Genomic DNA, 25693 nt, shown 5'->3' with positions numbered 1-25693 from the left:
GGAGATACATGGTGAAAATCACTGTGGTTCCCCTGAAAAAGATAATTTATAAATATATTCAGTTTGATGTGTTGGAGGCCCAAGCTGTTTGGTCAAAGTGGCTTTGATTCTGCTGTGAACATTTGTTTGTTTGCTTGTTTTTGTTGTTGGTTTGTGATTACTTACCTTCAGCACAACTTATGGTAGGCATTGGTATAATAGACACACATAATACCTTTTTTAAATTGAAATATTTCATATTGCATTAATCCACTGAGTGAAAGAAGAAAATTGTGTTCAGTAAACAAATGACAGAAGAGAAAAGCAGTTCTCCACTGGTAGCACTCCAGTTTTGGCAGTCCTCCCAGCCCAGCTCTCTAGAAAGAGGTCTCTTTGTTTTTCACTTTACTACTTTCATAACTGTTCTATTTGTTTGCTTCTGTGAAGAATGTGATAATGAGGAGCATGCAATGTATATATATTTTATATATTATATATACAAAAATATATATAAAAGTATGCAGTGGTAAAACTTCGGATCCAGCAGTAAGACATGTTAATATTACATTTCAGGAACCAAATATTAACATCACTCTGGGTTTGATTTGAGCCTGGCTTCTTTATTTTCTTTCCTGGCTTCTGTGACTGTGGCTGTGTGGTGAGGCAAATACATCTGTGATGGCCTCTGCTGAGCTCCACTTACCTTTCTCAAAGCCACTACTGGTGTTAATGTGACACTGCAGGAACCACATTCAAGGGAGCTTGTTTGTAGAAAGCAATTCACTTGAGAGCTAAATGAACAAAAAGTGCTGTAGCACCAGAATATCTTGAGTGCCTTGTGAGAAAGGCAGGTGTACACAGCTGGAATGGGTTAAAGGGTGTGTGTTCCAGCTTTGTCTCCCACTGGATTAGATGGAAACTAGACAGATGACTGCAATCTTGTTCTGGTGTTGCCACTTCATGTGTACTGCTCAGAGGTTCCAGGAATGGTTTATCTGGGGAGTGTTACACTTACAAGATAACATTTTCAAGGGTTAGTTTAGCCTGCTTAGAATTGGAATACATCAATTGTGTAACTCAAGTACCTATTTGTAAAGCCACAATAAATTATTAAAATTGGTCCATCTCTCTCTACAGTCTAACAACCTCTCCAGGTTACTAGACCTCTAGCAGAAATGCAACATAAAGCTGGCAAAACTGATCAGTTTGTTCAAACTATTCTGTCTGCTGCCTGTCTTGTAAGCTTGTTTGTTTAACTATTTGTCATATCTTTATGATTTGTCTGTAAACAGTTGTGTTGGCTCTGTCTTTTGAGTGTGTTGAGTCAAACGGCAAACTTCTTGTTACAACTTTTTTACCTTCTAGACTCTTTCGTGAAGGGAAGGATTTCTTTAGAAATGGCTTTTCAATTTAATTTTCAAAAGTATGGAACTCTAGGCTTATGTTTAGGTAGAGGAAAATAAAATCAATATTTTTATTTTGGTTTTTGTTAAAGAAAGGCCTTCTGTCTCTCGGGAACCTCAGTCTGCTAAACTAAGCTAGAAATTTCAGATATTCAAGACTATCAAATACCTTTTGATAACTTGGTTCTTTAATAAACAGGATGCAAGAGTTAAAATAAATGTTAGAAAAGAGAAAATATAAAATTTTCACCCATCCTTACTTCTATGCTTCATCTACTTTTCTTCCTTTTCCTGTTAAAAAAGTAATTTTCAGTGTTCTTTAAAGAACAGGTAAGTCTGACTGCACTGCAATTTGGAGTATAACACTGAAAGTAGCACTACTTCAAGGCTTGTTCCTTTTACTATATGGCCTCTAGGGATCTGTTGTATGTATCTCACCACTTTCCCTTCTATCATAGGTTGTTGTTGACAAGGGTCTTTTAGTATATGGTATATATGAGCAGGAAATTTGTAGTGTCTTGTGCCAGTTAGCAATTATCTGCTTATTCCATACTCACTGAGTTTAGGGGATTACACACTGGATCAGTTCCATGTGCCTTTTCCTAAATAAACTTTAGGCATTTGTTGCAATTCTGACATTTAAGTATATCTCAGCTTCAGGGTGTCAGTATGTCTCATGAGGAACAAAACCAATTAAATTAAACAAAATGAAGAGACAAATTGGAATAAGAATTTAGATTAAATTAATTCATGTATTCACCTCTAAGCTTCCTTTACTTCTTGGAAAAAGTGACTTGGAAACAGCAGAAATGTGTGTTTAAAAAGAGGGCCGAAAGAGGGGAAATTTCTGGTGTGAAAGGAATCTCATTTGATTATTCTAATAAGAATGAAAAGATTAATTTGCAAATGGAAGTTATTTATGTTTCACCATCGGACTTTTGAGTGACCAGGGAAGTGAAAATGTGTGATGTTTCAAGTCTTGTTGAACTGAGCTTTTATTGAGAAATGGAAGATTTTATAGTTAGTCTCAACAGTAATGTAGAACAATTGCATATTTGAAGCTTTTCTGCAGTGCAGAGGTAATATTTTTTTGTTCTTGTAAATTTATACTGAATCAATTGTTTCATGTTTGAGTGCTGTTATCTGTAAATGCAAACTTGTTCACACTAGGTTCCTCTGCTTTTAATAAGGATGGTTTTATGTTGAAGGAAGTGAGAAGGTGGCTAAACCTGACCTTCTTGTAAAGGCCTTTCTGTTACAGTGTGAGGAAAATGTTTTAAAAGATCTTGAAGTGGTTCAATTAATGGCTTATAGCTTGCAATGAAAAAAACTAAGTCTAAAACCTCATTACTTCCTGTTGTAGCATGCATCACAAATCTCAGATGCTATTTTGAATATTTTATTAAATGATTTATTATCTTGGTGACAATATCCATCCTTTCATTGTACGTGCTCTTATGGTGCAATGTGTTGAGTGCTTACATTCTTACAGATTACTTTAATTTTGTGAGATAAACAGTAATTTTAAAATCCTGGTTTTTTTCTCTTAAGATTCAGCTAAGTATCAGTGCAGGATAAATGAAAAATCTTAGACCCTTAATTTGTAATAGCGTGGGGATGGACACTTATGCCCAACTTCTGTGGGAATATTGAAGCTTAACCTCCTAATGTGATGAAATACCAGTATTTATCTTGTTATTCTTTTAGTTTGTGTTTTAGCAGAGGGGGAACAGGGTCCTACTTAACATTTCGGAGCAGGTCCAGACGAGATCTATGAAGATGGTTTAGAGGGATGGAACACCTGTCCTGTGAGGAAAAGCTCGAGCTGGGGCTGTTCACCCTGGACAAGAGAAGGCTCTGGGGAGATGTTAGAGCACCTTTACAGTACCTAAAGGAGGCCTACAAGAAGGCTGGAGAGGGGCTTCTCACCAGACCATGTAGTGATAGGCCAAGGGGTGATGGCTGTAAAATAAAACAGGGCTGATTTAGATTAGATATCAGAAAGAAGCTATTTCCTGTGAAGGTGATGAGACACTGGAACAGGTTCCCTGGAGAAGTTGTGGATGCCCCATCCTTAGGAGTGTCCAAGGCCAGGTTGGATGGTGCTCTGAGCAGCTTGGTCTAATGGAAGGTGTCCCTACCCATGGCAGAAGTTTTGGAAAAAGATGATCTCTAAGATCCCTTCCAGCCCAAACCATTCTATGGTTCTGTATTCTTCTGATCTAGACTGTGCAAGAGTTTATCCTGAGTTAACTAGTGACACTCAAATGGAAGTGGTAATCAAACAGAAAATTAACTGCTCCTTCTAACAGCTGGTGATCCAAGGTTTTTTGCATTTCAGTGGCCCTTGATGATGGCTAAAAAGATCATCAGGTAGGACCACTGGCATTTTCACTTGGGTTTGTGGCATGACAGTGTAGAGATGTAACTGCAGGTGCTCATTCTGGGGAAATGGGATGAGAGTTTTTCCTTGACCTTGAACTTCAACCTCACACCTACAAGAGGTTTTGTAGGGAAGATACTGTTCTACCTACTGTAGAAATTGAATTTGTCTATGAAGGCAACTAAATACCTACAAAATGTGCTACTGCTCTGCCGTCTTGGAGATTTTTGCTGACTGCACTGCATTCTGGTGGGATTTTTTGAAAGCTTTGGTCATGCATCTGAAACAGTGTAAGCTTTGCAATAGTTGTAATGTTACAGATTATTAGCTTGATTGATTTTCCTACTTCTAAGTAATGGTGTGGGAATTCCACATTCAGTATGGTTCATCTGTGCTTGAAGAATAAATAATATTGCAGGCTTATAATACGATGAGCAGAGCCGTGTATGCAGCAAGTGTCAGTTGCTCTCAAGACTGGATGCCAGAGAAGAAGCATTAGAGTCAGTACATGCATATAGGCATGAAACAAATGAAAAAAGGACAACCAAAAATATTGAGGGACCAGAAGGAGGTTTGGTTAGTTTGGAAGTTCTGTTTCTGGCTGTGTTTTTGGATGACTGTCAAATTTTGCTTTGGTGGTGCAGTTTTGAGTCCTGTAAAATCACAAGAGAGCAGCTTATTTCCTTCTTTGCCATCAGGAATCTCTGCTTTGAGGGTGGTAGCCTGCCTGTTCATGAGCAAGAATTTTATCTGTTAAGTGGATCCCAAGCATTAAAATACTGCGATTCTACAGCAACCCCTGATGAAGCTGTAAATGAAGGTGCTAAATCATAACATATGGTTCAGCATACAAACTATGTATTATTTTCTTTGCTAGTTGTGTTTGAAGTTAATGTTTTATAGGAATTTTTGCTTTTCTGGATACTTAATGTTGAAACTGAGAAAAGTGGTGTTAGGTGGTGCAGTTGAGGTGCTAAACTTTGTTTTGCAATAGGAGTTGCAATGTGTGAGGAATAACTGTTCAACAGGACACTAAGCTGAAAATTAGTTTTTTAAATGTGCAAAAAACCCAATATTTTAAATTAATTTTTTTAATAAAGCAAAAGCACATACTCTTGAGTTAGGTGGGGTTTTTTGAGACTTTTTTCTGAACATCATCTCTCTGAGATGCTTCTAGTGCTTAACCTGTGTAGGTTGAAATATCTGTGTAGTGAGAAGGCACAGTACTAAGTGTATGATCAGCAGTAGAAAAAGAACGCCTACATTTCCTGAGTCCTGAAACCTCTCTTTCACTTGATACAGTGGTACAATTATTGTATTTTCTGTGACAAGCAGCAACCCAGGTACTATTATTAAAGGCCTCTTTCAGCTTTTTTGTGGTTCTGTGAAGTGTTGATCTGTGAAGTGTTGATCTGCTTTCACAAGAGAGAGTGAAGGATTGAAACATTCAGAAGAACTGTACAGTGTTTTTCCATGGAATTTAGATAGTGTTGTTCAGGGCAAGTGCTGGTAATCTCGGGAGTGTTCCTGTGTTGGGACAAGAGATAGAAAGCAAGTAGCTTAGTACACTTCAAAATGCAGGTGAGGAAAACACTTCAAAGAAAGTATTAATATGCAGTGGACCTGCATTGATTATCTCTTTCTCAGCTTGAATATGTAGTTGTTGAGTCAGTGTCTGTTTTGCTTGCCGTGGGTTGTATTGCCGCTATGTCCTTGGTGTTACTTGTGCTCCTGCAGCTGGGTTAGGGGAAGGGATACTTTTAAATGTTTTGCCACAGCTTCTAAAATGTGTATTCAACAAGCAAAGTCTATGTACTTCATGGGTGTTCAGTAGCAGTTGTCAGGGCTTCTAAATGTTCCCCTTGGGCTCTTTCCTTTTCTAAACAGCTTTGTTGATGTTTGGTTTATACTTTATTGTCATATGGACAGATGATAGATGCCAAAAGCCTGGGTACTCTCATTTTTGCTCCAGTTGACTGTTGACAGTAGACATTATTTGAACGAATAATTCTGAACTTAAATTTTTTTCTTCTTTACCTGCTTCATAATTCTCACCACTATTCCACTCCCCTCTCTCTGAAACATTTCTCAATCCAATTTTTTGTTGTATTTCAGGGAATACCTTGGGAAGCAGTTGCAGTCAGAACAACCTCAAACGGCCACCGCACGGAGCTAAACACTTCTGTCAGTTCATGCAGTTCATGCTTACAACTACAGTATGCTTGTCTTAAGATTAATACAAAGGAAATACTGAAATCACGTGCTCTTTGTCTGCTACGGGTGCATAAACATTCCAACCTTCCTCTAGTGTTGTTGGCTTACTAAAAATTTGTTTGTTAACTAGTTCTACTGATTATGCCTATTAGCTTCCTGTTCTATTCTGAATGTATATGAAGAAATGTGGCTAATATATTGCATTTGTTTTATGTATTTATTCTCATAATAAAGACTATTAATAAAGGATATCCCTTCCATAATGGATATTATAATTAGCCTAGAAAAATTGTTCTCTTCTTTTAGTGGATTATCAGTGTTGTCACTTTCCAGGGAAAGCAAGTAGTCCCTTTAAGTCTCAGACCAATTAATAAAGTTTTGACTAAGTGTATCATAGAAAGTGCAAGAGGCTGAGAAATGTTGATTATTGGCACTAAAATATATACCAAGTCTCAAAACAGTGTTAAAATTGTATATAAAAGCAAATACATGGGTGGGTTTTGGAGGGAGGTGGGATACTTCTCTTGTTAGAAGCTACATTAAAAAAATCTGGAAATGAGAAGAGGAAAAGAAAATGAACAGTCCTCCATCAGTAAAAACATACACTCAAGGTTATTAGTCCAGCTGTATAGCACCAGTGTTCCAGCTGTAGATTAGAGATCAAGTTGGGGGTTTCTTTTTAAACAATAAATGTGCAATAACTGTTGAACTTGGAATTTCATGGAGTTTTTGGTTATTGAAAATACTTGTAAATGTTAGAGTTCTGCCTTCATTATAAAATCTATTGTGTTTATTTTATATTAAGCCAAATAATTTGGCTATCAATATATTCTGTGTTTTGTAGCTCCTGACAGTATAAAATATGTAATCATCAATAAATCTAAGATGATCTTGACTTGGCATATGAAAACAGTTTTATTGCGTAGACAGAAGCCTGCCTCCAGGCACTTGCAACACCAAGCAGTTAATATTCTTGTGATTCACTATTAGAATTTAAAAAAAAATAGTGAACATAACTCAGTCCTTAGTCTTGTCTGTAGTTTGAGCTGCAAGTCTCTAAGGAAGCTTAGAGTACTTTGTCATCAAGTGAAAAGACAAAATGGGAAAATTTTCATTATCCAGTTTGGATTTTCATCATATGCAATTAAAAGTTGACCACTCTTGCAATGTAGAGAGAGGACAATTAGGGGACTACAGGTGGATGATTTCTTGGTCTGCTCAATTAAAATTGGATTAATGACTGTTGCTTAGTTTTGCACATAGAAGGCAAAGGCTTTGATATTGCAGTCAGTATCATGAGGATAAATGCTGAAGCCTAAAAATAATTAACCCTCATTCCAACTAAAGTTGGTTTATCAGAGTAGGCCTTGACTCAGCACTGTAGATTCCCACAGTGAAGGGGGATACTGGTGGGAAGCAGTTGGGAGAACAAGGATGTACCTATGCTGCCATTCTTATCTTGGGTCAGTCGAATGCTCTTGAAATGAACCTCTGAGTCCTCCCTGCATTTCACAGTTCATGTTGCATGATGGTGTCAGTGCATGAATGGGGTTCTTCTCCAATAAAGCTAAAGATCAGGATGTACATCCTGCATGTTTTGGCTACGTGGCAAGTGTTCAGTCCACTGGACCATTTAAGATTTTAAGTATGGCCTTTAGAATTGCATGCAAAATGAAAGCTTCATTCTTAACACCAAGTGTCTTGCTCTGAAGTCAGCTTCTAATGTCACACTTGTTGATGTGGGCAGAGCCTGAGGCTGCTATGAAAGATTGGTCATATGATTACATCTGTATTGTTGGGTCCAAGAACTGTGATGTGGCATTAATGGGGACCAAGTATCCCCCGACCTTCAAAACCAAGTGTTGTTTCCTTTTCTGAAGAGAACATTAAAGCACTGTGTCGTAAGGAGATCTAGGGTTGAATTGTATGAACAAACATGATGAATGCTACCACTGGAAACCTCTTCAATTTCTGGAAGAGCTAGAAATAACCAAGTTATTATTAATATGAAACAAAATTGCTTACAGGGGTTTTCCTGAAACATCTGAGTATTATCTTCATGTATTATACACATAAATTCTCCTCTCCTGCTTTGCTAGTATTACCCTGTGCATAGTTTAATTCTTCATCATGTGGTCTGTTTCTAAGCTGTGTGATACCTGGCATTCTCTGACATTTAGTTACCACCTTCTGTCCAACAGATTTCTAATTAAAGAAAGGGTTGTGATGTGTGACTTATATCCCTGCATGTTATTGATGCCCTGGTGCCTGTGAAACCTGAAATCCTGAAAGCCCTGAGATTTCTGGCTGGCAGTGGTAACATTCTGATGGCTCAAATGTTTGATCTGAGTGAATTCCTGCCAATAATTGCACAGTAAGAAGCCTGGAAACATGCAGGGGACTGTGTTAATGGAGGACTTTCCTGTGCAGCCAATAATTTGGAGTGAAGTTGCCAGAGCTGAGATTTCTGCAGAAGTCAGAGTTCTCATGGTGTCCTAGAGGTCCTGGGGAATCTTGGTTTCCAGATGTAGGTGCTTCATCTCCCATCCCGTGGCTTGCCTATACTTGTAGGTACTGAAAGGCCTTCACCCACAGTCCCAAGAGAGAAAAGAGGGCAGAATTATTGATATTTTAACCTTTGGAATCAGGAACACCAACCGAAAGTTTTTGTTGAATTTTAATTAATTCATGAAACTTTCTACTGCATCTGTTTTTTTGTCTCACGAGTCAAGCTTAGTGTTAGCTTTTGCTTCTGAGTGTTGTTTTTACTATTCACCTGTTCTCTTTACTTGCTTAACTTGCGGAGCCTCATTCTCCAAAATCTGGCATGGTGCAGGCGGGCAGATGCCATGGTGGCAGGTTGAGTGCTTCAAGGCTCTGCAATGACAGTGTGGGTAGAGCTCAGTGTTAGGAAGTGAAGAGTGTGCCAGCAGCTTCCTTCTTTCCCTTTGATGACATAAAGATTTAGAGATGGCTGGAGATGAGCTGCCATGGACCAAATGACTAACTTGCTCCTAAAGTGAGGAGACACAGTCACCATCCTCCAAATTAGGGTAATCAATCTTCTCTTTGTGAAATTCACCATTTTCCTAACTTTTGATTTTGCTCTTGTGCTTCATCCAACAATAAATGGAGTTTAATTTTCCTGTAATTAAAGTAAAAGAGCTTTTGAAACCTTTATATGAACTGCCTTTTAAGTTTTGCATTTGAGGTTTCTTTCCCTTTCCTGGTTAAATTATTTTCTTTGAACTTTGGTTTTAGTCTGAAATCTAAAGGGGAAATAAATTTGAGTAAATTTTCAAGATGCAGCAACTGTGAAAAGAATTTAAACCTGTAACAATTCTATGTAGGAGGGATGCATGATGAAGTACTGACGCCTAGAACTAAGGCAGGAAAATGCCTTTAAGCATGTGCTTACTGAATGTATTATTCCCACAAACCGTTTGAGATTTTACGGCCTGCAGTCAGATGAAGAGGAGGCCAGCTTTTGCTCTTGGTCAGTGTGAGAAACTCTGCTGGAAACAAACCAGAGCTGAGCAGGAAATGGGCTCCCCAGGCCCTGGGTATACCATGCTACCTCAGACCTCTTTTCAGTATTTCATCTGAGCTTCAAAGACACCTTTGTGCACCTGCATGGACAAATGAAGATGGTCAGTAATTTCTAGTACTCAAAGATGCTGGGTTAATACTGTTTCAGGAATATGACATGCTGGGTTTAGCCCAGTAAGTGACAAGGACTCAGAAGGAAATTGGTTGACTCAACTGCAGGCAAAAGCTTTTGCTTTTTCTTTTGGCAGCTTCTGGAGAATAGTTGGGAGTTGTCTTTTTAGAAACACATGTTTTCAGAGCTAAGAAGAGAGTTTGTGCTCTCATGATGACCAGGTATGTTATTAATTGTATTTGCTTCCCTTTAGACTCCAAAATGATTATTAAACAAATCTGAACTGCTGTTGGGATTTTCAAATGGCCAAGAGTATCATCATTTGACTGCCACAGAAAGCAGAAACCTGTCTTGCAAATGTTAGGTGCTGCATTTAGGGAGTTACCTCAGAATTCTTACTTTGGGATGTGCATATTTCATTGGCACAGATGGTTCTGAAATGCATCAGACATTGCTGAACACAAATCATGCTAAAAACTGCCGATATCCTTTGTTTAAGAATAATTTCTTATGACCTGCCCCTTGGCCTTACTGCTGCTTTTAAGTGAAATTACTGTATAGTAAGGAGCCTAATTAAAAAAAAAAAAAAAAGAGGGAATAATAACAATATTATGCAGTGTTTTGTTTCTGTTTTTTGGTCATATAAAAGATAATTTCTGAACTATGGGAAGGTATTTTTTTTGAGGCAAAACTGGAAAAAGGAAAAAAGAAACGTTCATATAAAAGTGGACAGAAAGGAGATAAATATATCTATATAGATAGAGTTTTAGATATATAGATATACTTGATAATGTCACAGATATTCCCAGAAGTGCACAATTTTTCCATCTGTGTGAAAACAAATCTACAAAAGGGAAAAATCAAGTTTTTCGATTGTCATCTTTGGTACCCTTCTGAGCATATTCATAATGTGATTTTTTCAAGGCTCTTCAGTTACTGTGTCTAGATTCTGTGCAGAGACAAACTGTCAAGTTGAAAGTAACTTTTTCAGTGTCATTCATTAACTATTTTAAAAAGGCTGCACGGACCCAGCTCTGCCAAGAATAGGCAAAGAAATTGGACAGCTTAGTGCAGCCATGATAGTTAAAACCTATTGATTTGGGAATCATGGAACTGCTACAATATCAGACTATTTTATGGGAAGAAAACATAATAAATCATGGACTTATAGGTCATCATTCTCTAGGCAATTTTCATGTGGTAGGGAAGAGTGCAAAAAGAGCCTATTCTGTCAGGTGTAGGTGGCTAAAATACAGCTTTGGATTATAAGTCTGTGAGTGCGGGGATCATGACAACATCTTTTTTTTCTTTTTTCTGCTTGAAGATCACAAGCTATCTTAATCTCTGAGATTTGCTAAGATTACAATGCATTTACAAAGAATTACTTTATCTGGCTTCCCCAGCTGGTGTTCTTCAACAGGGCTGGTCATGTCCTATCCAAGTGTCTGGGCGTGAGACCACTGGTGAAATACTAAAATCCATCTGGGGCGTGAAGTCCTTTCACAGGAAGTGCATAAATTGTACCTTCTGTTTTGTTTCTGAATGTCACGCCTCAAAATTTCAGTTTTTAGGTGTCATCTATTTCTTTCTGTATTGTATCCTAATTTCTCTTAGAATTGGTAGAATTTCACAATTTAAATATATTTTGTTTCTATGTCATGCAGATGATGGATGAGACCTAGAATAAGGGAAATGTTTTAGAAAAGAATAGTTACTTTTCTCTGGTAAAAAAGGCTATCTATGTCTCTTCTATCTTGTATTTTACCTGTTTTTCTTACATATTCTAGTTAAAATTTTGTCAAATACTATTTCTAAAGAAAGAGTCAAGATTTTTATCCTATTGCTCTTAATCTGGCAAGCCTGTTTTCTTTTTTTCCCCCCCAGTTAGAGACATTAAATGTCCTGAATTTTATCACCCCTGACTTCATAAGCACTGTAGTGATTTTTTTTTCTTCTAAGAAATCTGGAATGGGAGGAAATCCTTCCTTAAAGAGAATGCATGAGGCTTCCTAGATTTTGTGTCTGTGGAAGTTCCCACTTTCTTATCTGAATAGCCTTTAACCTGGGGGAAACTTCCTGACTTTGACTGCCCTGCAGGGACTAGGCACTACCTTCTTTATACTATTTTGTTTGTCCTCTGCACCCTTTCTGGAGATGAAAGGAATTCTGTTGAAGATCTCTGGAATCTTCCTTTTATGGTATTTGTTTCCTAATCCACTGTAGTAATTAATAATTTTCATGAACTCTTGTGATGTTGCAAGTCAGCATGGAGGACAAGTGGTGGATCATTCCATCAAACCACTGACATATTCATTCATCTTCTCCATCCTGTGTCGCTGCTCTCAACACGCAGTCTGAGTTTCCCGTTAGCAGGTTCATTGTACACAAAAACAACTGTACACAACTGAGGATTTTCATCTCTTGTGCTGGAATGGCCTCTGGTCTACTCTGACCTTCCTTTCTGTTACAGAATCTCTGGCCTGTCTTATGAAAATTTCGGTTTCTGAGTGTATTTTGAGGAGGTGGAGATCTTTTTTTCTGGAACAATGGGGTTGGAAACCCATATCTCTTGCTGGCTGGGAGACTACAGCCTAGATTTTTGTTGTGTGGAAAATCACAGTTTTTAAAAAGTTTAAAAAAGCTATTTCATAAAGACTTTTTTCATGCAGTGCTTGTAATAGATGTATTTTGCTTTCACTCTGGTCATATCTCTCAAGATCCAGGCTCTGCCGTATCAGCAGCATGATACTTGAAATTCAATATGTGTGCCCTGAACTCAGTAGCCTGACAGAATTAGGTAATGTATTATCAATGTAAAATAAAATTCTGAAATAAATAGTAACAAAAATAAATAAAAGGTAACTTTTTCCTCATGCATTTGCTATTTACCATAAATTAGTAATAGGGAAGTGTAAACAACATTTTGAGACACACTGAAAGAACTCCATTGCAGCTTGTGTAGATGATGCTAACAACTTACACAAAAGGAAGTTAAATCTTAGTCTTTGTCAAAATAGGCTGATCTGGGCTATCTACCCCTCCTATTGCTAAGTGTCTCAAGCCATATTTAATTTCAAATATCTGTGATGCAACATCTCTAGCTGTTTGCTTTTCCCTTGTCCCAAACTGAGGATGTTTGTGAGGTAAATGGATGCCAAAAGAGTTCAGCAACTGGAGGAGCTCATGCTGCACTTCAGCTGCCACAAGCTGGTATGGCCTTGCAAGAGGTGCACAATAATTGATGCTGTTGACTTTTCTCCCCTTTCTCTATAAACAAACAGCTACCGCCTGGCTTGCCTCAGGAAAACAATCCAACAAACCCTGAGGACGTGCTGAGGCTTCAGAGCAGTGCACATGTGGCTGTTTCTGTCTCTCTGAATGTGGCTGAGTTAACTGGCTGGTTCAGTGCTGTGTCTGGATACAAGTGCTGACTCCGTGGGTAGGGAGGAGCTGCTTTGCATTCCCACTTTCTGGCTCTCTGGGAGCCTGGCAAAGCAGGCGAAGGAGTCTCATGGCTTGTGCTGAATGTATTTCATTGCTGCCAATTTGTTTCTTTCCCTAAGCAGACCTGCAGCTTAATTTTGCCCTGTTCCACCATGTCTGCAGGAAAACTTGCTCCTCCTGAGGCATAAACACCAAGCAAGCCAGGAGAGGTGGTATTTTCTCCTGGTGCAATTTTGGCTAAAAAGCTCTATGCAGTTTTCCCAGGGGTGAGAATTGTTTGTGCTTCCTTTAAAGCTACTATTTTTCAGTCTTGATTATATTTTTTTTTCTATTATGTGAAGCTGTTAGAAATTGCAGATAAAACTTGTCATTTTGTGGAGTGGTAGGCAAGCTATTTCCTACTGAAGTGCCTGTGAAGTGAGTGAAATAGAGTCAGACCTGATCAAATGATGCTTCTGAGACCTACTCAAGGGGCCAATAATAGTCCTGTGGCTTTCCACCTTTAGGCTGACATGTGCCATGCCCAAGAGCTCACCATTCACCATATGGGGACAGGAGGAGCTGGGTGCGGTGTGCAGCTAAAAATACCTGGCAGCAAAGAATCTGTGCAGCTAAAGGATTCTGCTGTGTTCCTGTAGCCTGGCTGGAGAATTGTGGCAGGGAGACACTGCCTGGAGGATCCTTGGTAATAACCCAGGTCCAGGTGATGGGCAGGTTTGGGCAGTGTGAGGGCCACTGGGGGGGAAACGAGCAGCAGCCTCTAGCTTCTACCTGGGTTCCTGTTTTGGTAAGTTCACCTTTCCTAAGCCCCAACATCCTGAGTTTGTTCCTGGTATTGGTCTTTGACAAATGGAAATGATGCCTTATATACCTGAAGTATGTAGTCATTTCTGTTTTGCTTCCAGATGGCCTCCTCGCTGATGACCAAAGGCTAAAACTCTTAATGGTTTTGTTGACTTTTCTGAGCTTTGAGAACCTCTGTGGCCAGATCAGCTAGTAACTCATCTGTCCATTTAAAGTATCTTTTGGCTATTGTATTTTGAATACAACAATTGCCCTGAAAGTCCCTTACAATGGGGTCTACATAAAGCTTCTCTAAATGTTTGGGAATTTGCTTCTAATAAACATTCCTTTAGCTGAAGTGCCCTTCTCCTAGCATTTTTGAAAATGAGTGAGTACTAAGTGGTGACCAAAGTAGAGGAGAGTGCTTTTTCTCAGCACAATTTTGCAGTAAAGGAGTTAAAACTAAAGGCTGCAATATTATCAGGAGCTCCTGTGCAGCATAAATAACTTAGTGATGCTGCTCAATTAAAGCAGTGCTTGGGAATGCTGTTTAATCGCCACTGTTTTAGCCCGGGATGTGTAATAAACCAAATAGGTTAAATAAAGCAATCTATGTTCTGATGCAATTTGTCATGAAAACAGCTGGGTTTACGCCAGGGGAAATGAGCAGGCTCCACAGCTAACTTGCCGTGTAGCCTCCCTGCTGAGGGAGGGCATCAGGAGGTAACAGGTTTGTATGAAACAAGAAGGTTTCTCTTAGCAGACACCATGAGCTGTGCAGAGCATTGCTTGGTCACCCTGCTCTCCCCAGACTGCTATGGCAGCTTGAGCAGGGCACCAGTGAGGGACCTGCTGTGTTTAGCTGCTCTGGTGTGCTGCCCTACCATAAAAGTGATCCCTGATTTCATCCCTTTTAAAGGCTAATTCAGTGATCTGTTCTCCCTGGACAGATCCTTGCAGAGGCCTGTCCTGAGCTGGAGGATTCAGACTGGTGCAAGTGTCTGTGCATGAGGTGATGATGCAGCAGGGAGAGGAGGAGGTTTGCTCTGGGAGATGGGAGGGCTCTGAAGCAAAGTCACTCCCCTGTTTCTCCATTAATTTTTCCTAGGGCTTAACCAGTACCCCTGAAGGGCTGTGAGTCCTGGAATTTGTGGAAGCAGAACATTGTCTTGTGGTTAAAAGAGAGGTTCATATTAGATCAGCAAAGGCGCAGCTTGTTGGTTCTGTGTCCCCATTCTCAGAGGCTGCAATATCAACTGCCTTTGTCTTAGTGTCAATTCTTTCTCCTGTTCTTCCTGCTGGGAGATTGGACCAGAAACCCACTCCTCTGGTGGATTTAAATCTTCCTGCTTCCAGATCCACTGAAGCTATGGTAAGGATCACAGAATCACAGGATGGCTGGGGTTGGAAGGGACCATCTAGTCCAAGTCCCCTCCTAACACAGGTTCATTTACAGCAGGTTACACAGGAACACATCCAAGTGGGTTTTGAACGTCTCCAGAGGAGTCTCCACAACTTCTCTGGGCAGCTAGTTCCAGTGCTGTCACACTCCAAATAAGGAAGCTTTTCCTCATATTCAGATGAACATGAGGAATATTCCTGCATTTCAATTTGTGCTTTCATCCTGCATATTATAACTTATTGTTGTGCTGGTATTTTCCTATGGTTGCCGAAACTCTGGCAACAGCAACTATCCCCCAGACACCTCCTTGTCATGATCTGATTATTAAGGTTATTAGAAATGCCTCTGCCCGAATTTAGGTGCAAATGAGACCATATGCCAAAGTCAATAGCATGGGTTTTATTTGATAGCAAATATGAGAGAGAGAGAGAGAATAAAAGGAAGAGGTAGAAAATATGTGGGGGACACAAAGGGAGTGACAGAGACAGAATAAGGAAAACCCCTACTCCAAATCTAGCTAGGGAAGAATCTCTGCTGCATTTGGCTTTTATTGTGGATGCATTCCTTTCCCCCAGGTTTGTTTGTTTCTCCCTAGGCTGAGATGATTGAACAATAGTATCTTATCTCAGCAGCATAATTTGCAGTCCCAAGTTCCAGTCAGGTATTTTCAGGAGGCTTCTTTGGTTGTAGCTTCTTTACAAAGTTTTTGTTTTAATGAGCAAACTTTGTATCAATGTTTGAGTCCTAAACTATTTCAGACTCTGACACTCTTGTGGTAATTTACAGAGAAACCACTTAGAAACAGTTATCTCTGCTTTTAATAGGTCCTGATAATATCACAAACTCTGCTTTCCTTCTTGAGTCAGAATGCAAAATTTAAGAGCACCACTGACTTGATGTGTTACAGATGTCAGAAAGTCCTGACATGAACCTCACATCTGTGTTAGAAAGAACGAGTTTATGTGACATGACTTTATATCTGTTATCTATAAGAGACCTGATACCTCCTCCCAGAAAGAAAAATCTAGAGCATGAGGACCACTGGCAGAACTGATGAGATGGTGTGTAACTGGAATATCAATTACCACACAGATATGCTGTGTTTTTATTGTCTTTACCAGGTCAGACTCATGGCTTCCTGGGAAAGGCTGTAGTATTAGATCTACATTTAAAAACGCTTTAATTAAGTTTTTTTACTCATACAGCTATTTTTTGTTAGTTTCTGTAAGAGAGCAAAACAGCTTTTGTATATGTGGTACTTTGTAATTATCTTGTGAGGGAGTCTGCTGGGTAGACTTTATTTCACACAAAAAGAACCATTCTGTGATATGACAATACCCTTGAGTACTATTACCTGAACTTATTTTTTTTTCTCTTGCATCTGAGGAACTCAGTGGTCAAATATGTGGATCTTCACTTCCCTCTCAACCATCCTGAGTCATTAAGGCATTATTTGCTATTGCTTGAGTCCATTCCCGTGATAATGTTCTTTTGAAGATTATAGGGGAAGTCACTTCTGTTGTCTCAAAATCCATGCCCCCAAAGCTGTTTTCCCTCTTTGGGTAGTTTCTTTTTGATTTAAGTGCAATGATGTTCTCTTCACATCATACGGGTATTCTTGTTTCATCAGTGCCATCACTGCGAGCTCATAATTTATTTGGTACATAGCAAGGTGAAGATATGAGCAGAAGATATGTAGCATTAAAGCAGGTGTTCAGACAGGGATAATTCTGTGCTACCTTATTAATCTGGTGGTCCTTGAGGAAAGAGTCATTGCCTTTCTTGCTGACTCATTTCACATCAGCATTTAGGTTCTACCTGTCCTCCTCCATTTCTGTCATTCATTCTCTTCGTCTTCGCTGGCTGATAACTCAAATTATGGGCCAACATAACCTAATTCTTGGCTGCTGTGAATGAGCCCATCTGCATTCCTGAGGAATATAATTAGTATGATTCTATAAAAGCTTTTAAGGCTTTGAAAAATCATTGTATGGAAGGGTAAAACTTTTTATTTTAATATGTGTGTGTGTGTTTTCCTGATTTTGTTAGCAGAGAGGATGAAGCTTTTCTTCTTTCTCTGGTTATGGAGCTAAGGAGAAGTTAACTCTCAGTTTTGCTTGCAAGACTTAGAAGTCTTCTAACATGTTTTCCTGAAATACAGGACTGTTTTTGCATGTGTGTAGCTACATAACAAGCTCTAATTAGGAGGATTTGCAGTCTTCCTCCCGAGCTGATTTGCTTCAAGGAGTTTCCAAAGTTTAACAGCATGATTGTTAATGCAGCAGAATTTTGTCTTATTTTTGTATTTTTAAAAAAATTGTTTAGGTGATGAGCTGTTAGTGATTTGTTTACCTTAAACAAATTGTTTAATAATGGTATTGGTAACTACTCTGAGCATGTTACCATCTCTTCTGCACATTTACCTTAACAAGAGAAAATTATTAGCTGTTTAATTAATGATGTAAACATAAGGGTCTCCAAGACAATGAACTGGGGCCTGGGGGTTCCCCAGTTTGACATCAATATCTTTGGATGGTTGTAGTTTGTATCCAGCTCCAAGTGGAATGTGGAGCTGATGCTGCAGCCTGTCCTTGCATGACATTCTGTCTTACATTGCAAATGAAATATTGGGGCAGAGAATGACACAAAATGGTCTGAACACTTGCTATAGACATAGAACACTGATCAAATGTGAGTCAGTGAATCAGGTATTCAGAATGGATCTGCTCCAGCAAAACTAATGGAGACACTTCCCAAGAACTCCATGCTCATGGTCCTGACGCCCAGCTGGAGAGACTTAACTAGTTTAAAACTGAGAGTTCAAATTAGGTAGATGAGGCATTTGAATGTATTTGCAATCTGACCACGTAGTCAAACCACTTTTTGGAGGCCTGGAGATTTTTTCATTTAGACTTAAGTTCATAAATAGCTTAAATGCTTTTCAGACTTAATGGGAAGCCTCCCTAAATAGAATGGAAATCAAATCCAGCCAGGCAAACTTGATTTTTGCTTATATGGCAATATAAGTTAATCCACTTAACACCTTGATTGGAGATGACTTCCATGCACACAGAGGAGCTGATATAATATTGTTGTGATTTTTAATGTGGCAGTTTATTGTTTCTCTCTAAAATTCATTGTAAAATATCATCCACTTGGATAAAAGCAATATTGAGTGGATAACTACAGATTTTATTTGGTTTATTGAGATGAAGTTTGCTAATAGAATGCCTACAAGCAGGTTGTGATTTCATCAGGCTGATTTTTTCTTTAATTTATTTGACTTAATTTTCTGATTAGAGCTGGGTTTTGCTTCTCTTCGTTATTGTTGCCAGCAGTTATGTAATTAACTGATGCAATTGGTTTGATCTAGATGAGCTGCTGTAATTACATAAGTCAAAATCTATCACTTTATATATGTTGACTGGAGGAAAACAGCTTTGTTATTAGGAGAAAAAGTGGAGGCCATGGGATAGGGAGAAGGATTTGATGCTCAGGAAGCAACAGTAAATGAACAGGACCTGGAAACTTTTCTTGGGCTAAATGGTATCTAAAATGTCAATCCCAGACACAATAACCTATTTTTCTGTCTGTTCTGACTTCAGGTGTGAAATGAAATCTTCTTTCATAAATTACTTATATTGTAGCAATTTCTCCCTGTCCTGATGGATCTGTTGCCCTTTTTCTTGGCATTGTGCACACTGACAGCATCTCCCTTGTTTGCCTGGAATAGGACCCATCACCCCTTACTGTATTAGCTGCAGAGCCTTGGGGGTTTAGAGGCTGAGCACTGTTATTTGTAAGTAGGACTTGAGCATATGCAGTGGGCTGTTTAGCCATGAAAACATATATGAACACATTCAAGACAGTCATTTTCTTCTCAGCCTCTTTCTTTGGGTGTGTAGAATACTGCAGAGGATGAATTACCAGCAGTCATGGACAGCCACAAATGTTTATTTGTTGAATTAGTTTGGTAGGGGAGAGATCTCAGTGTTAGGGGAGAAAAAAACCCATTCAGATAATTTTTGGTTACTGCACACTTTTCCCTGTGAGTAGCTGTCTGGCTCTTTGTGGAAAAGGCATCAGTTCTGCATTTGTGGTCAGAAGATTGCAATAATCCATGAGCAGAAATCCTTACTGTGCTTCCTTGCAGATTTGCAAGGTGTTTCACCTTTTAAATTACAAAACAGCAGCTTCTCCTTTATTTTGGGGTACTTTACTGAGATTTGAGTCCAAGTCGATGGACTTGGATGCTGAGATCCTGAGTTTTATTGTGAGTCTCCATGAACTGAGCAAAGCCAACACAGAGAAACACAGAGTGGTTTGGGTTGGAAGGGACCTCTAAAGATCATCTGGTTCAAGCTCCCTGCCATGGGTAGCAGGGACACTTTCTTCTAGACTCAGTTACTCAAAACTCTGTGCAAACTTCCAGTTATGGGGGATCCCCATCTTCTCTGGAAAATATCCCACTCAGCTGTCCCACCAGCCAATAAATCCTCATTAACCATCCCCCCCTCCCCTCCTTGTTATAGAATACAGATATCATTCCTTTGTGTGGAAAATCCCTTTAAAATATCTAGAAAATGTCCACAAATATTCACAAAATGTCAGCAAAGTCACCCTGGACCTTTGGCAATTTTGCTTTCAGAATTTCTGCGATATTTAGTGACCTGAATTCTACAAATAAGACAATAAGAGTTTTGCTAGGGTTCTGCAGGCCTTGCCATGTCTGACTTATCCCATCCTTCTGGGGCTATATCTGCATTATATATGATATGATGATATATGATATATGATTGATTGATATATGATATATGATATATGATATATGATATATGATATATATGATTTGGAAAGGGAGTAAGCTCTGGCTGCCCAAGACAATGGGTGTCTGTAGCATCCTAAATCCTTCTGTTCTCTGAAAGGGCTGTTGCAGCAGAGCTCTGGTTTGGCTGCAGAGAGATTAACATCTATGGAAACAGCAGGTGTTTTTCACTGGCTGAGGAACAACTATTTAAAACAAGGCAGGTAATTGCATGTAAGAGCTAAGGTCAAAAAGAGAATTGAATCCTCTGCACAGCTCTTTAGTGGTGGCTTCATTTGCATCTGTACAATGAGCTGGATAATCTGCATTTTACTGGGGGATTTTTTGGTTGGGATTTTTTTAAGGATGAAACCATGTTCAATCTGAATGTGTCTCCCATGATATAGAAAATCACAAATGTGATTTCATCTAATCAGAAAAGTGAAATGGATTACTTTTCATGGAGTCTGAGCAATATAATTCTTGTTTAGTCTCCAAAATTCATCCCCATTATTCTGGTCTAGAAAGGAAAGTTCTTGTTCTTCAGTTTATTCATCCACCTATTAAAAGGAGATGTTTTTCATAAAAAATTTCCAAATTCCAAAGTTCCCTGTAGCTCTTCACAGAATTATTTTTCCTTATGCTCTGCGTGATGGGGAGTCCAGTGTTACAGAAAAATATTTATGTCAACCTACTTTTTATTTGTCAAGTTTCCAATGCTTTTGAAATCAGTGATTTATGTTTTGTGGTTTTTTTGATCACTTGTTATTACAAATGAGCATTCTAAAGCTTAAACTTTGCTCTCTGAAAGCTGGCAGTACTCTGGAAATGCTAGCTGGCAGAGGTTTGCTGAAACACTACCTCTTTGTTACTCATTTTGAAATATGGAGGAAAAACATGCTGGCACGTGTGTTTTATTCTGTTTAGTTGAATGAGAGAATAAGAACAAAAAGTAATTTGTTTTTTCTTAATTCTGCTGAAAATGCAGAAGAGTGATTAATGAACCACCTGAAAATTTGGAATAATAGGTTCAAAGAAGTTAGTTCAAAGAAGTTAGCTTGGGATTTTTTGTTTCTTGTTAAATGGTAGTAAAAAGGAGAGAAATACCAAAATAATTATTAAGTGGAAAATTTAACCATGTACTCACCATATACATTTTGAAAGATAATTTATGATCTACATTTCAGAGTGAAGTAAGCAAGCTGAAGAATCTTTGTATGTTTTATCATTCTCAAAAAAACCCCAAAAAACAAAACAATTTTCTGTTTTATGCCATACCTTGCCAGTGTGATTTATAGCTTATTTAACATCAGAGCAAGGGTTATCACTTCTTTGTTTTGTGTTACTTTCTGTCTTCAAACTCCTCTTCAAAATGCAGTTCCCCAAAACAGGTGTCTAGTGTTCCCCTAACAGTTTATCTGTTCCAAATATGTGAGAGAAGATATTCTTGTTTCTGGCTATCAGTGCTTCGTATGAAAAGCTGATGTGTTCTTGATGTATATACCTACATATGTGTGTATAAATATGTGAAGAGGGAGAGAGTCAGATGTAATTTGGCACTGCACAAAAGATCATGGAGACTGAAGTAGACTGAAGTAAACAAAACAATTTCATTGGTATAAAACCGATCAAATGAGACACGAGCATAAATGCTGTAACAGTGAAGGCATAGCAAAAATCCAGGAATACAGGACTCCAAAAAGGTAGGGACAAGACATGGTAGGAAGCTGCAACCGTTTTATATGGTTGTGGCAGAAATGCCTGGGAGATGGTCTGTTTACAGTATGAGCTCTTCCTGTGCAAGGGAAGGAGGCAGCGGCTGGTGGCACAGCAGGGCTTTAGACTTTGAGCCATGGCCAAGGGCGAGCCTGCTGGGGACATGTGGGTGTGGGCTAGGTGACTGAACTGACAGATGAAGGTGCCAAAAGCATTTGCAGGGCACATCCCCACCTGCTTGTGGAACAGCCCTTCAGAGTGGAACAGGAGGCTGAGATGCACCTGACACAGCTGTGTGCACAGGGCTGGTGGTAGAGGCAGAATGTGCATGAATCTGCAATGTATCATTTCATGCCACATCAACTATTCTTGTCTTTTTTTGCATCTGCACCTGTGAGTACTGGAAGCTGTGCTTGTTGCCTGTGTGTTTGGAGGGAGGCAGCGGCAGAGGAGTGCTGGAGGGGAGTGGGTGATTGTTTTCTCCCAGCTGGAGCAGAGCAGATTCCAGGTGCTGGGCAGCAGCACATGTGTTCCAGCTCTGTGTTGCCTGTGCTGCCTCTCACTGTGGGTCAGTGTCCCTGAGGGGATCAAACCAGGTTCCCTTAGAGAATGTGCAGGCATTGGCTCTTCTCTGCCTGGAGCTGAGCTCCGGGGTTCCCAGAGTGCTGTCAGGAGCAGGAGGAGCAGAAAGTGGTATAACAGATGGGTTGATAATCCAGACTCATGTTTTTTCAAATTTGCAGAGGCATCATTTCTCATTTCCCTGCTTTACATGGTCTCTAAATTGTGTGGAAATGAGAGAGTGAAAAGCATGTAGTCTCTTTCATAAGCTCAGGTTGGAAAAAACGTCCATGACATCTGAACAATAGTACTTCAAAGGAGAGGTTTAACAAATGCCTATTGGGCTGCTCTCCATGGATGCAGGAGGAGAGGGCATAACAAGATTTGTGGGCTTTTTAAACGATGAAAGGTGTGTTTGCAATTGAGCAGCTGCCAATTATTTAAAAGATGAAAAGTAGGCATATTAATAAAATTGAAACTTGAAAAAAAGCAGAGGAATTGAGATTTAAAGAGATTTTGGGTCTCTCTGTTCAATAATGTATTGCTGGTTGATTGGGTTTTGTAAGGTGACATAGGTACAGTGACAACAGGTTCATGATTCTTTTGCTTAATAAGTGGATGCAAGCAAAGCATCTTCAGGTCCTTTTTGTGGAAATCATGTGTATGATGAATTGAACCTAAAACACAGCAATTATTTTTGGCCAATTTAGTCACAGGTGGTTAGGAATAATTTAAAACCCCTATCCCTGTGGCACTTACAGATGATAAGCATTGTTTTAAATTTTAAATTTACATGGACAAATCCTCAGGGGTTGTAAACTATCAGGTTTAGATAATAGCTTTATAAACATGCACTGTGCAGAGTGTCTGCCAGGGTAGAATGAACAGTGGGCTTGTGAAACTGAATCAGTGAAAATGCAGTTGTTTCAAAGGAAGTTTTCTGATTATCTGTTCATCTTAGATCTGTTTTCAAAATGAGGAAAAAAATGCCATAATTGAGACTTTTTTTGAGTCTGGTTTTGTGAGGTACAGTGGGTATTTAGCAAACCTGCTCTCATGGTATCTCATGTCTGGCACAGAACAAAGCTGAAGTTAATAAAATCAATTGTATGGGAAATCATCTGGTGACATTGCTGGATTGTACCTCTCCTTGTAATGGTTCTTCTGTCACATAAAAATATGTGTGCATGCAGTTTGCAGGAAGAATATTCGTTATAAATATTTAGTTGGGTTATGGTAAGGAGAGTGCTCCATTTTTTGTGCTACTCTGAGGAATAAGCAGGTCCATTAGGAAGGCACCAGCCAACTTCACCATGTTTGTGGCAGGCCAGAGGGTAAAATTAATCCTTGTGCAGAAGGTTGGCATATGGGTCTCTGTGGTATTAACAGCTATGGGAGAAAGAGAATAGAAATAAACTAGTTTGGCAGAGATCCTTTGCTTTCCTGGCAGGACTCAGGAGGGAAATACACACCTTCATGCTAGATAACAGGCTGAACACTTGAGTCTGTTGGAAAGCTAAAGCAACAAATATTTGTAACTCACTGCCAAAGTGCTGAATGGCTCTGTGGATGTTTTGAGCCTGTTCTTCAGACAAATAGCTCTGGGAAGATGACTATGCTACAAATGACTTGGGACATTATTTATCTTGGGGCTCCTGGCAGGACTTGGAAAATCATGTTGTGAGAGTTGTCATCTGTTTTTTTCTGGGAAGTAAATATTTTCTTCAGGGAACTTTTGATCTGTTGTAGGATCAGCCTGCTTGGATAAGTTATGGTGTTGAAAGTGAAATGTGATTTTATGGCTCCTTTAGTGACTTGTTTTATTCCCATCTCATTGGAATACCTTTCCAGCACATTACTGGCTGGCTGGAGTAGTGCAGAGAGGAAGAGCATGGGACTGTGAGGAAGGCTGCTCTTGGTGAGGCTTAAAGTCCATTTGGAAAACCAGGCAATCTCAGAAAGGCAGGGAAGAGGGGAAGGGCAGGGTAAACTTGGTACTATCCTGGAGTGTTTTACCAGTATCCCATAAAGTTCAGGAGCTTCTGGAGGGGGTTTATTCTGTTCGCACCAAAATCTGGCTTTAATAATCTTCAGGTTTAACTGCTTTTGCATGAATTTGTCCAGAGCCATGTTGAACCAAAGTCTTCATAATTGCAAAGTTCTATGATGAAGTCCTGCAGAAAAACCACCTCTTGGGTGATGAAACTCTGTTTTGTTTCCTCCCCAGCCCTGTATGTTCAGACCTCCTGGAGCCAGCTCTGTGTCAGTGTGTGGGAGAGACCCTGGCAGCAGCCTCCACACAGCCCAGTAAAGCATGTCATGGACACAAAATTATTCCTGGGAGCAAGAAGCCCTATAGGCATTCAAACTCATTTTCTAGAGGTCTGTTTTCCCTGTTTTACCTTCAACCTGTAAGGATTTAGACAGAAAACAATTGCACACTTATTCTTGCTGCCCTTTTGTGAGAATAAATGCAGCAACTCAAAGATAATTTTTGCATCTCTTTTCAGCTGTGGAAGGTCTTGAGGGAAAGGAGGAACTCAAATTCATCATCAGTAAAGGCAGAGTTTTGTATATTGAAGTCAAGGAAAAAGTTGAAGTCTTCAACAAAATATGGTCTTGAACCCTCTGTCCTCATAGAGAACAGGATAACGAGGCACAAGTCATCCAAGGATGAATTGGATTCTTGGTGTAATTTTCTTCATACACTGTGTTGTTACTCCTGGATTTTCCAAAGTACATTTTCAGAAGGGTCTTGAGCTGAATAATGTGACTAATAATTCAATGCATAATTTGCAGTATACTTGCCAATATTTCATTTTTTCCTGAAGCTGCAAATATCTACAAGCATAATCAGAGTAATGTTGGCCCCTTTCAAAGTGAAATCCAGTACAGTCATGATAAAATTTACCTCCACACAAGTAATATTTTGAAGGTGTTTTTAACTGATTTTTAAAATATTTAGCCTGAGTGCCACTATCTGTGACAGAATAGTTAAATAATGCAGTAGCAGAAAAAGATAAGCAGTGTCCATAGAAAAAGCAGTTGCCCAGCTGGAGAGTTTAAAGCAGTATTATGCCACTAAAGCTAGGAAAAAGAAAAAGGATATTTAAATTTTTATCTCAAAAGCTGAGATAAAAGATGACTTTCAGTACCAAAACTGGTAATTTTTTTGTTCTGTTTCTAGAGCTTATTTTTTAATTGAAGAGGCCTCAATTCTGTTACTTCTACTGGCAGACCAGAAGTTCTAAAAAGAATCTCCTCTGAGGCTGCCTGAACTCATCCCAACATTGGTGGCAGCAAAGACAGATGAACAGCCACCCAAGGCACTGGTGAGTGCAGG

At 39.2% G+C, this 25693-nt stretch overlaps 1 protein-coding gene across 1 annotated transcript in view; it reads left to right on the top strand.

Moving 5' to 3' along the window:
* Positions 1-6695, top strand: part of ATP6V1H (ATPase H+ transporting V1 subunit H) — a 48536-nt gene extending 41841 nt beyond the window's left edge. The window contains exon 14 of the mRNA XM_085052837.1: positions 5881-6695. Coding sequence (XP_084908963.1) covers positions 5881-5941 — 61 coding nt within the window. The 3' untranslated portion in view covers positions 5942-6695. The remainder of the gene's footprint in view (positions 1-5880) is intronic.
* The last annotated feature ends 18998 nt before the right edge of the window (positions 6696-25693 follow it).

The sequence above is a fragment of the Lichenostomus cassidix genome, chromosome 2, assembly GCF_008360975.1.
Source record: "Lichenostomus cassidix isolate B80296 chromosome 2, HeHo_3.0, whole genome shotgun sequence".
In the NCBI taxonomy this organism is placed as follows: domain Eukaryota; kingdom Metazoa; phylum Chordata; class Aves; order Passeriformes; family Meliphagidae; genus Lichenostomus; species Lichenostomus cassidix.
The sequence above is the reverse complement of the archived record's forward strand: the minus strand, read 5'-3'. Positions and strand labels throughout refer to the sequence as shown.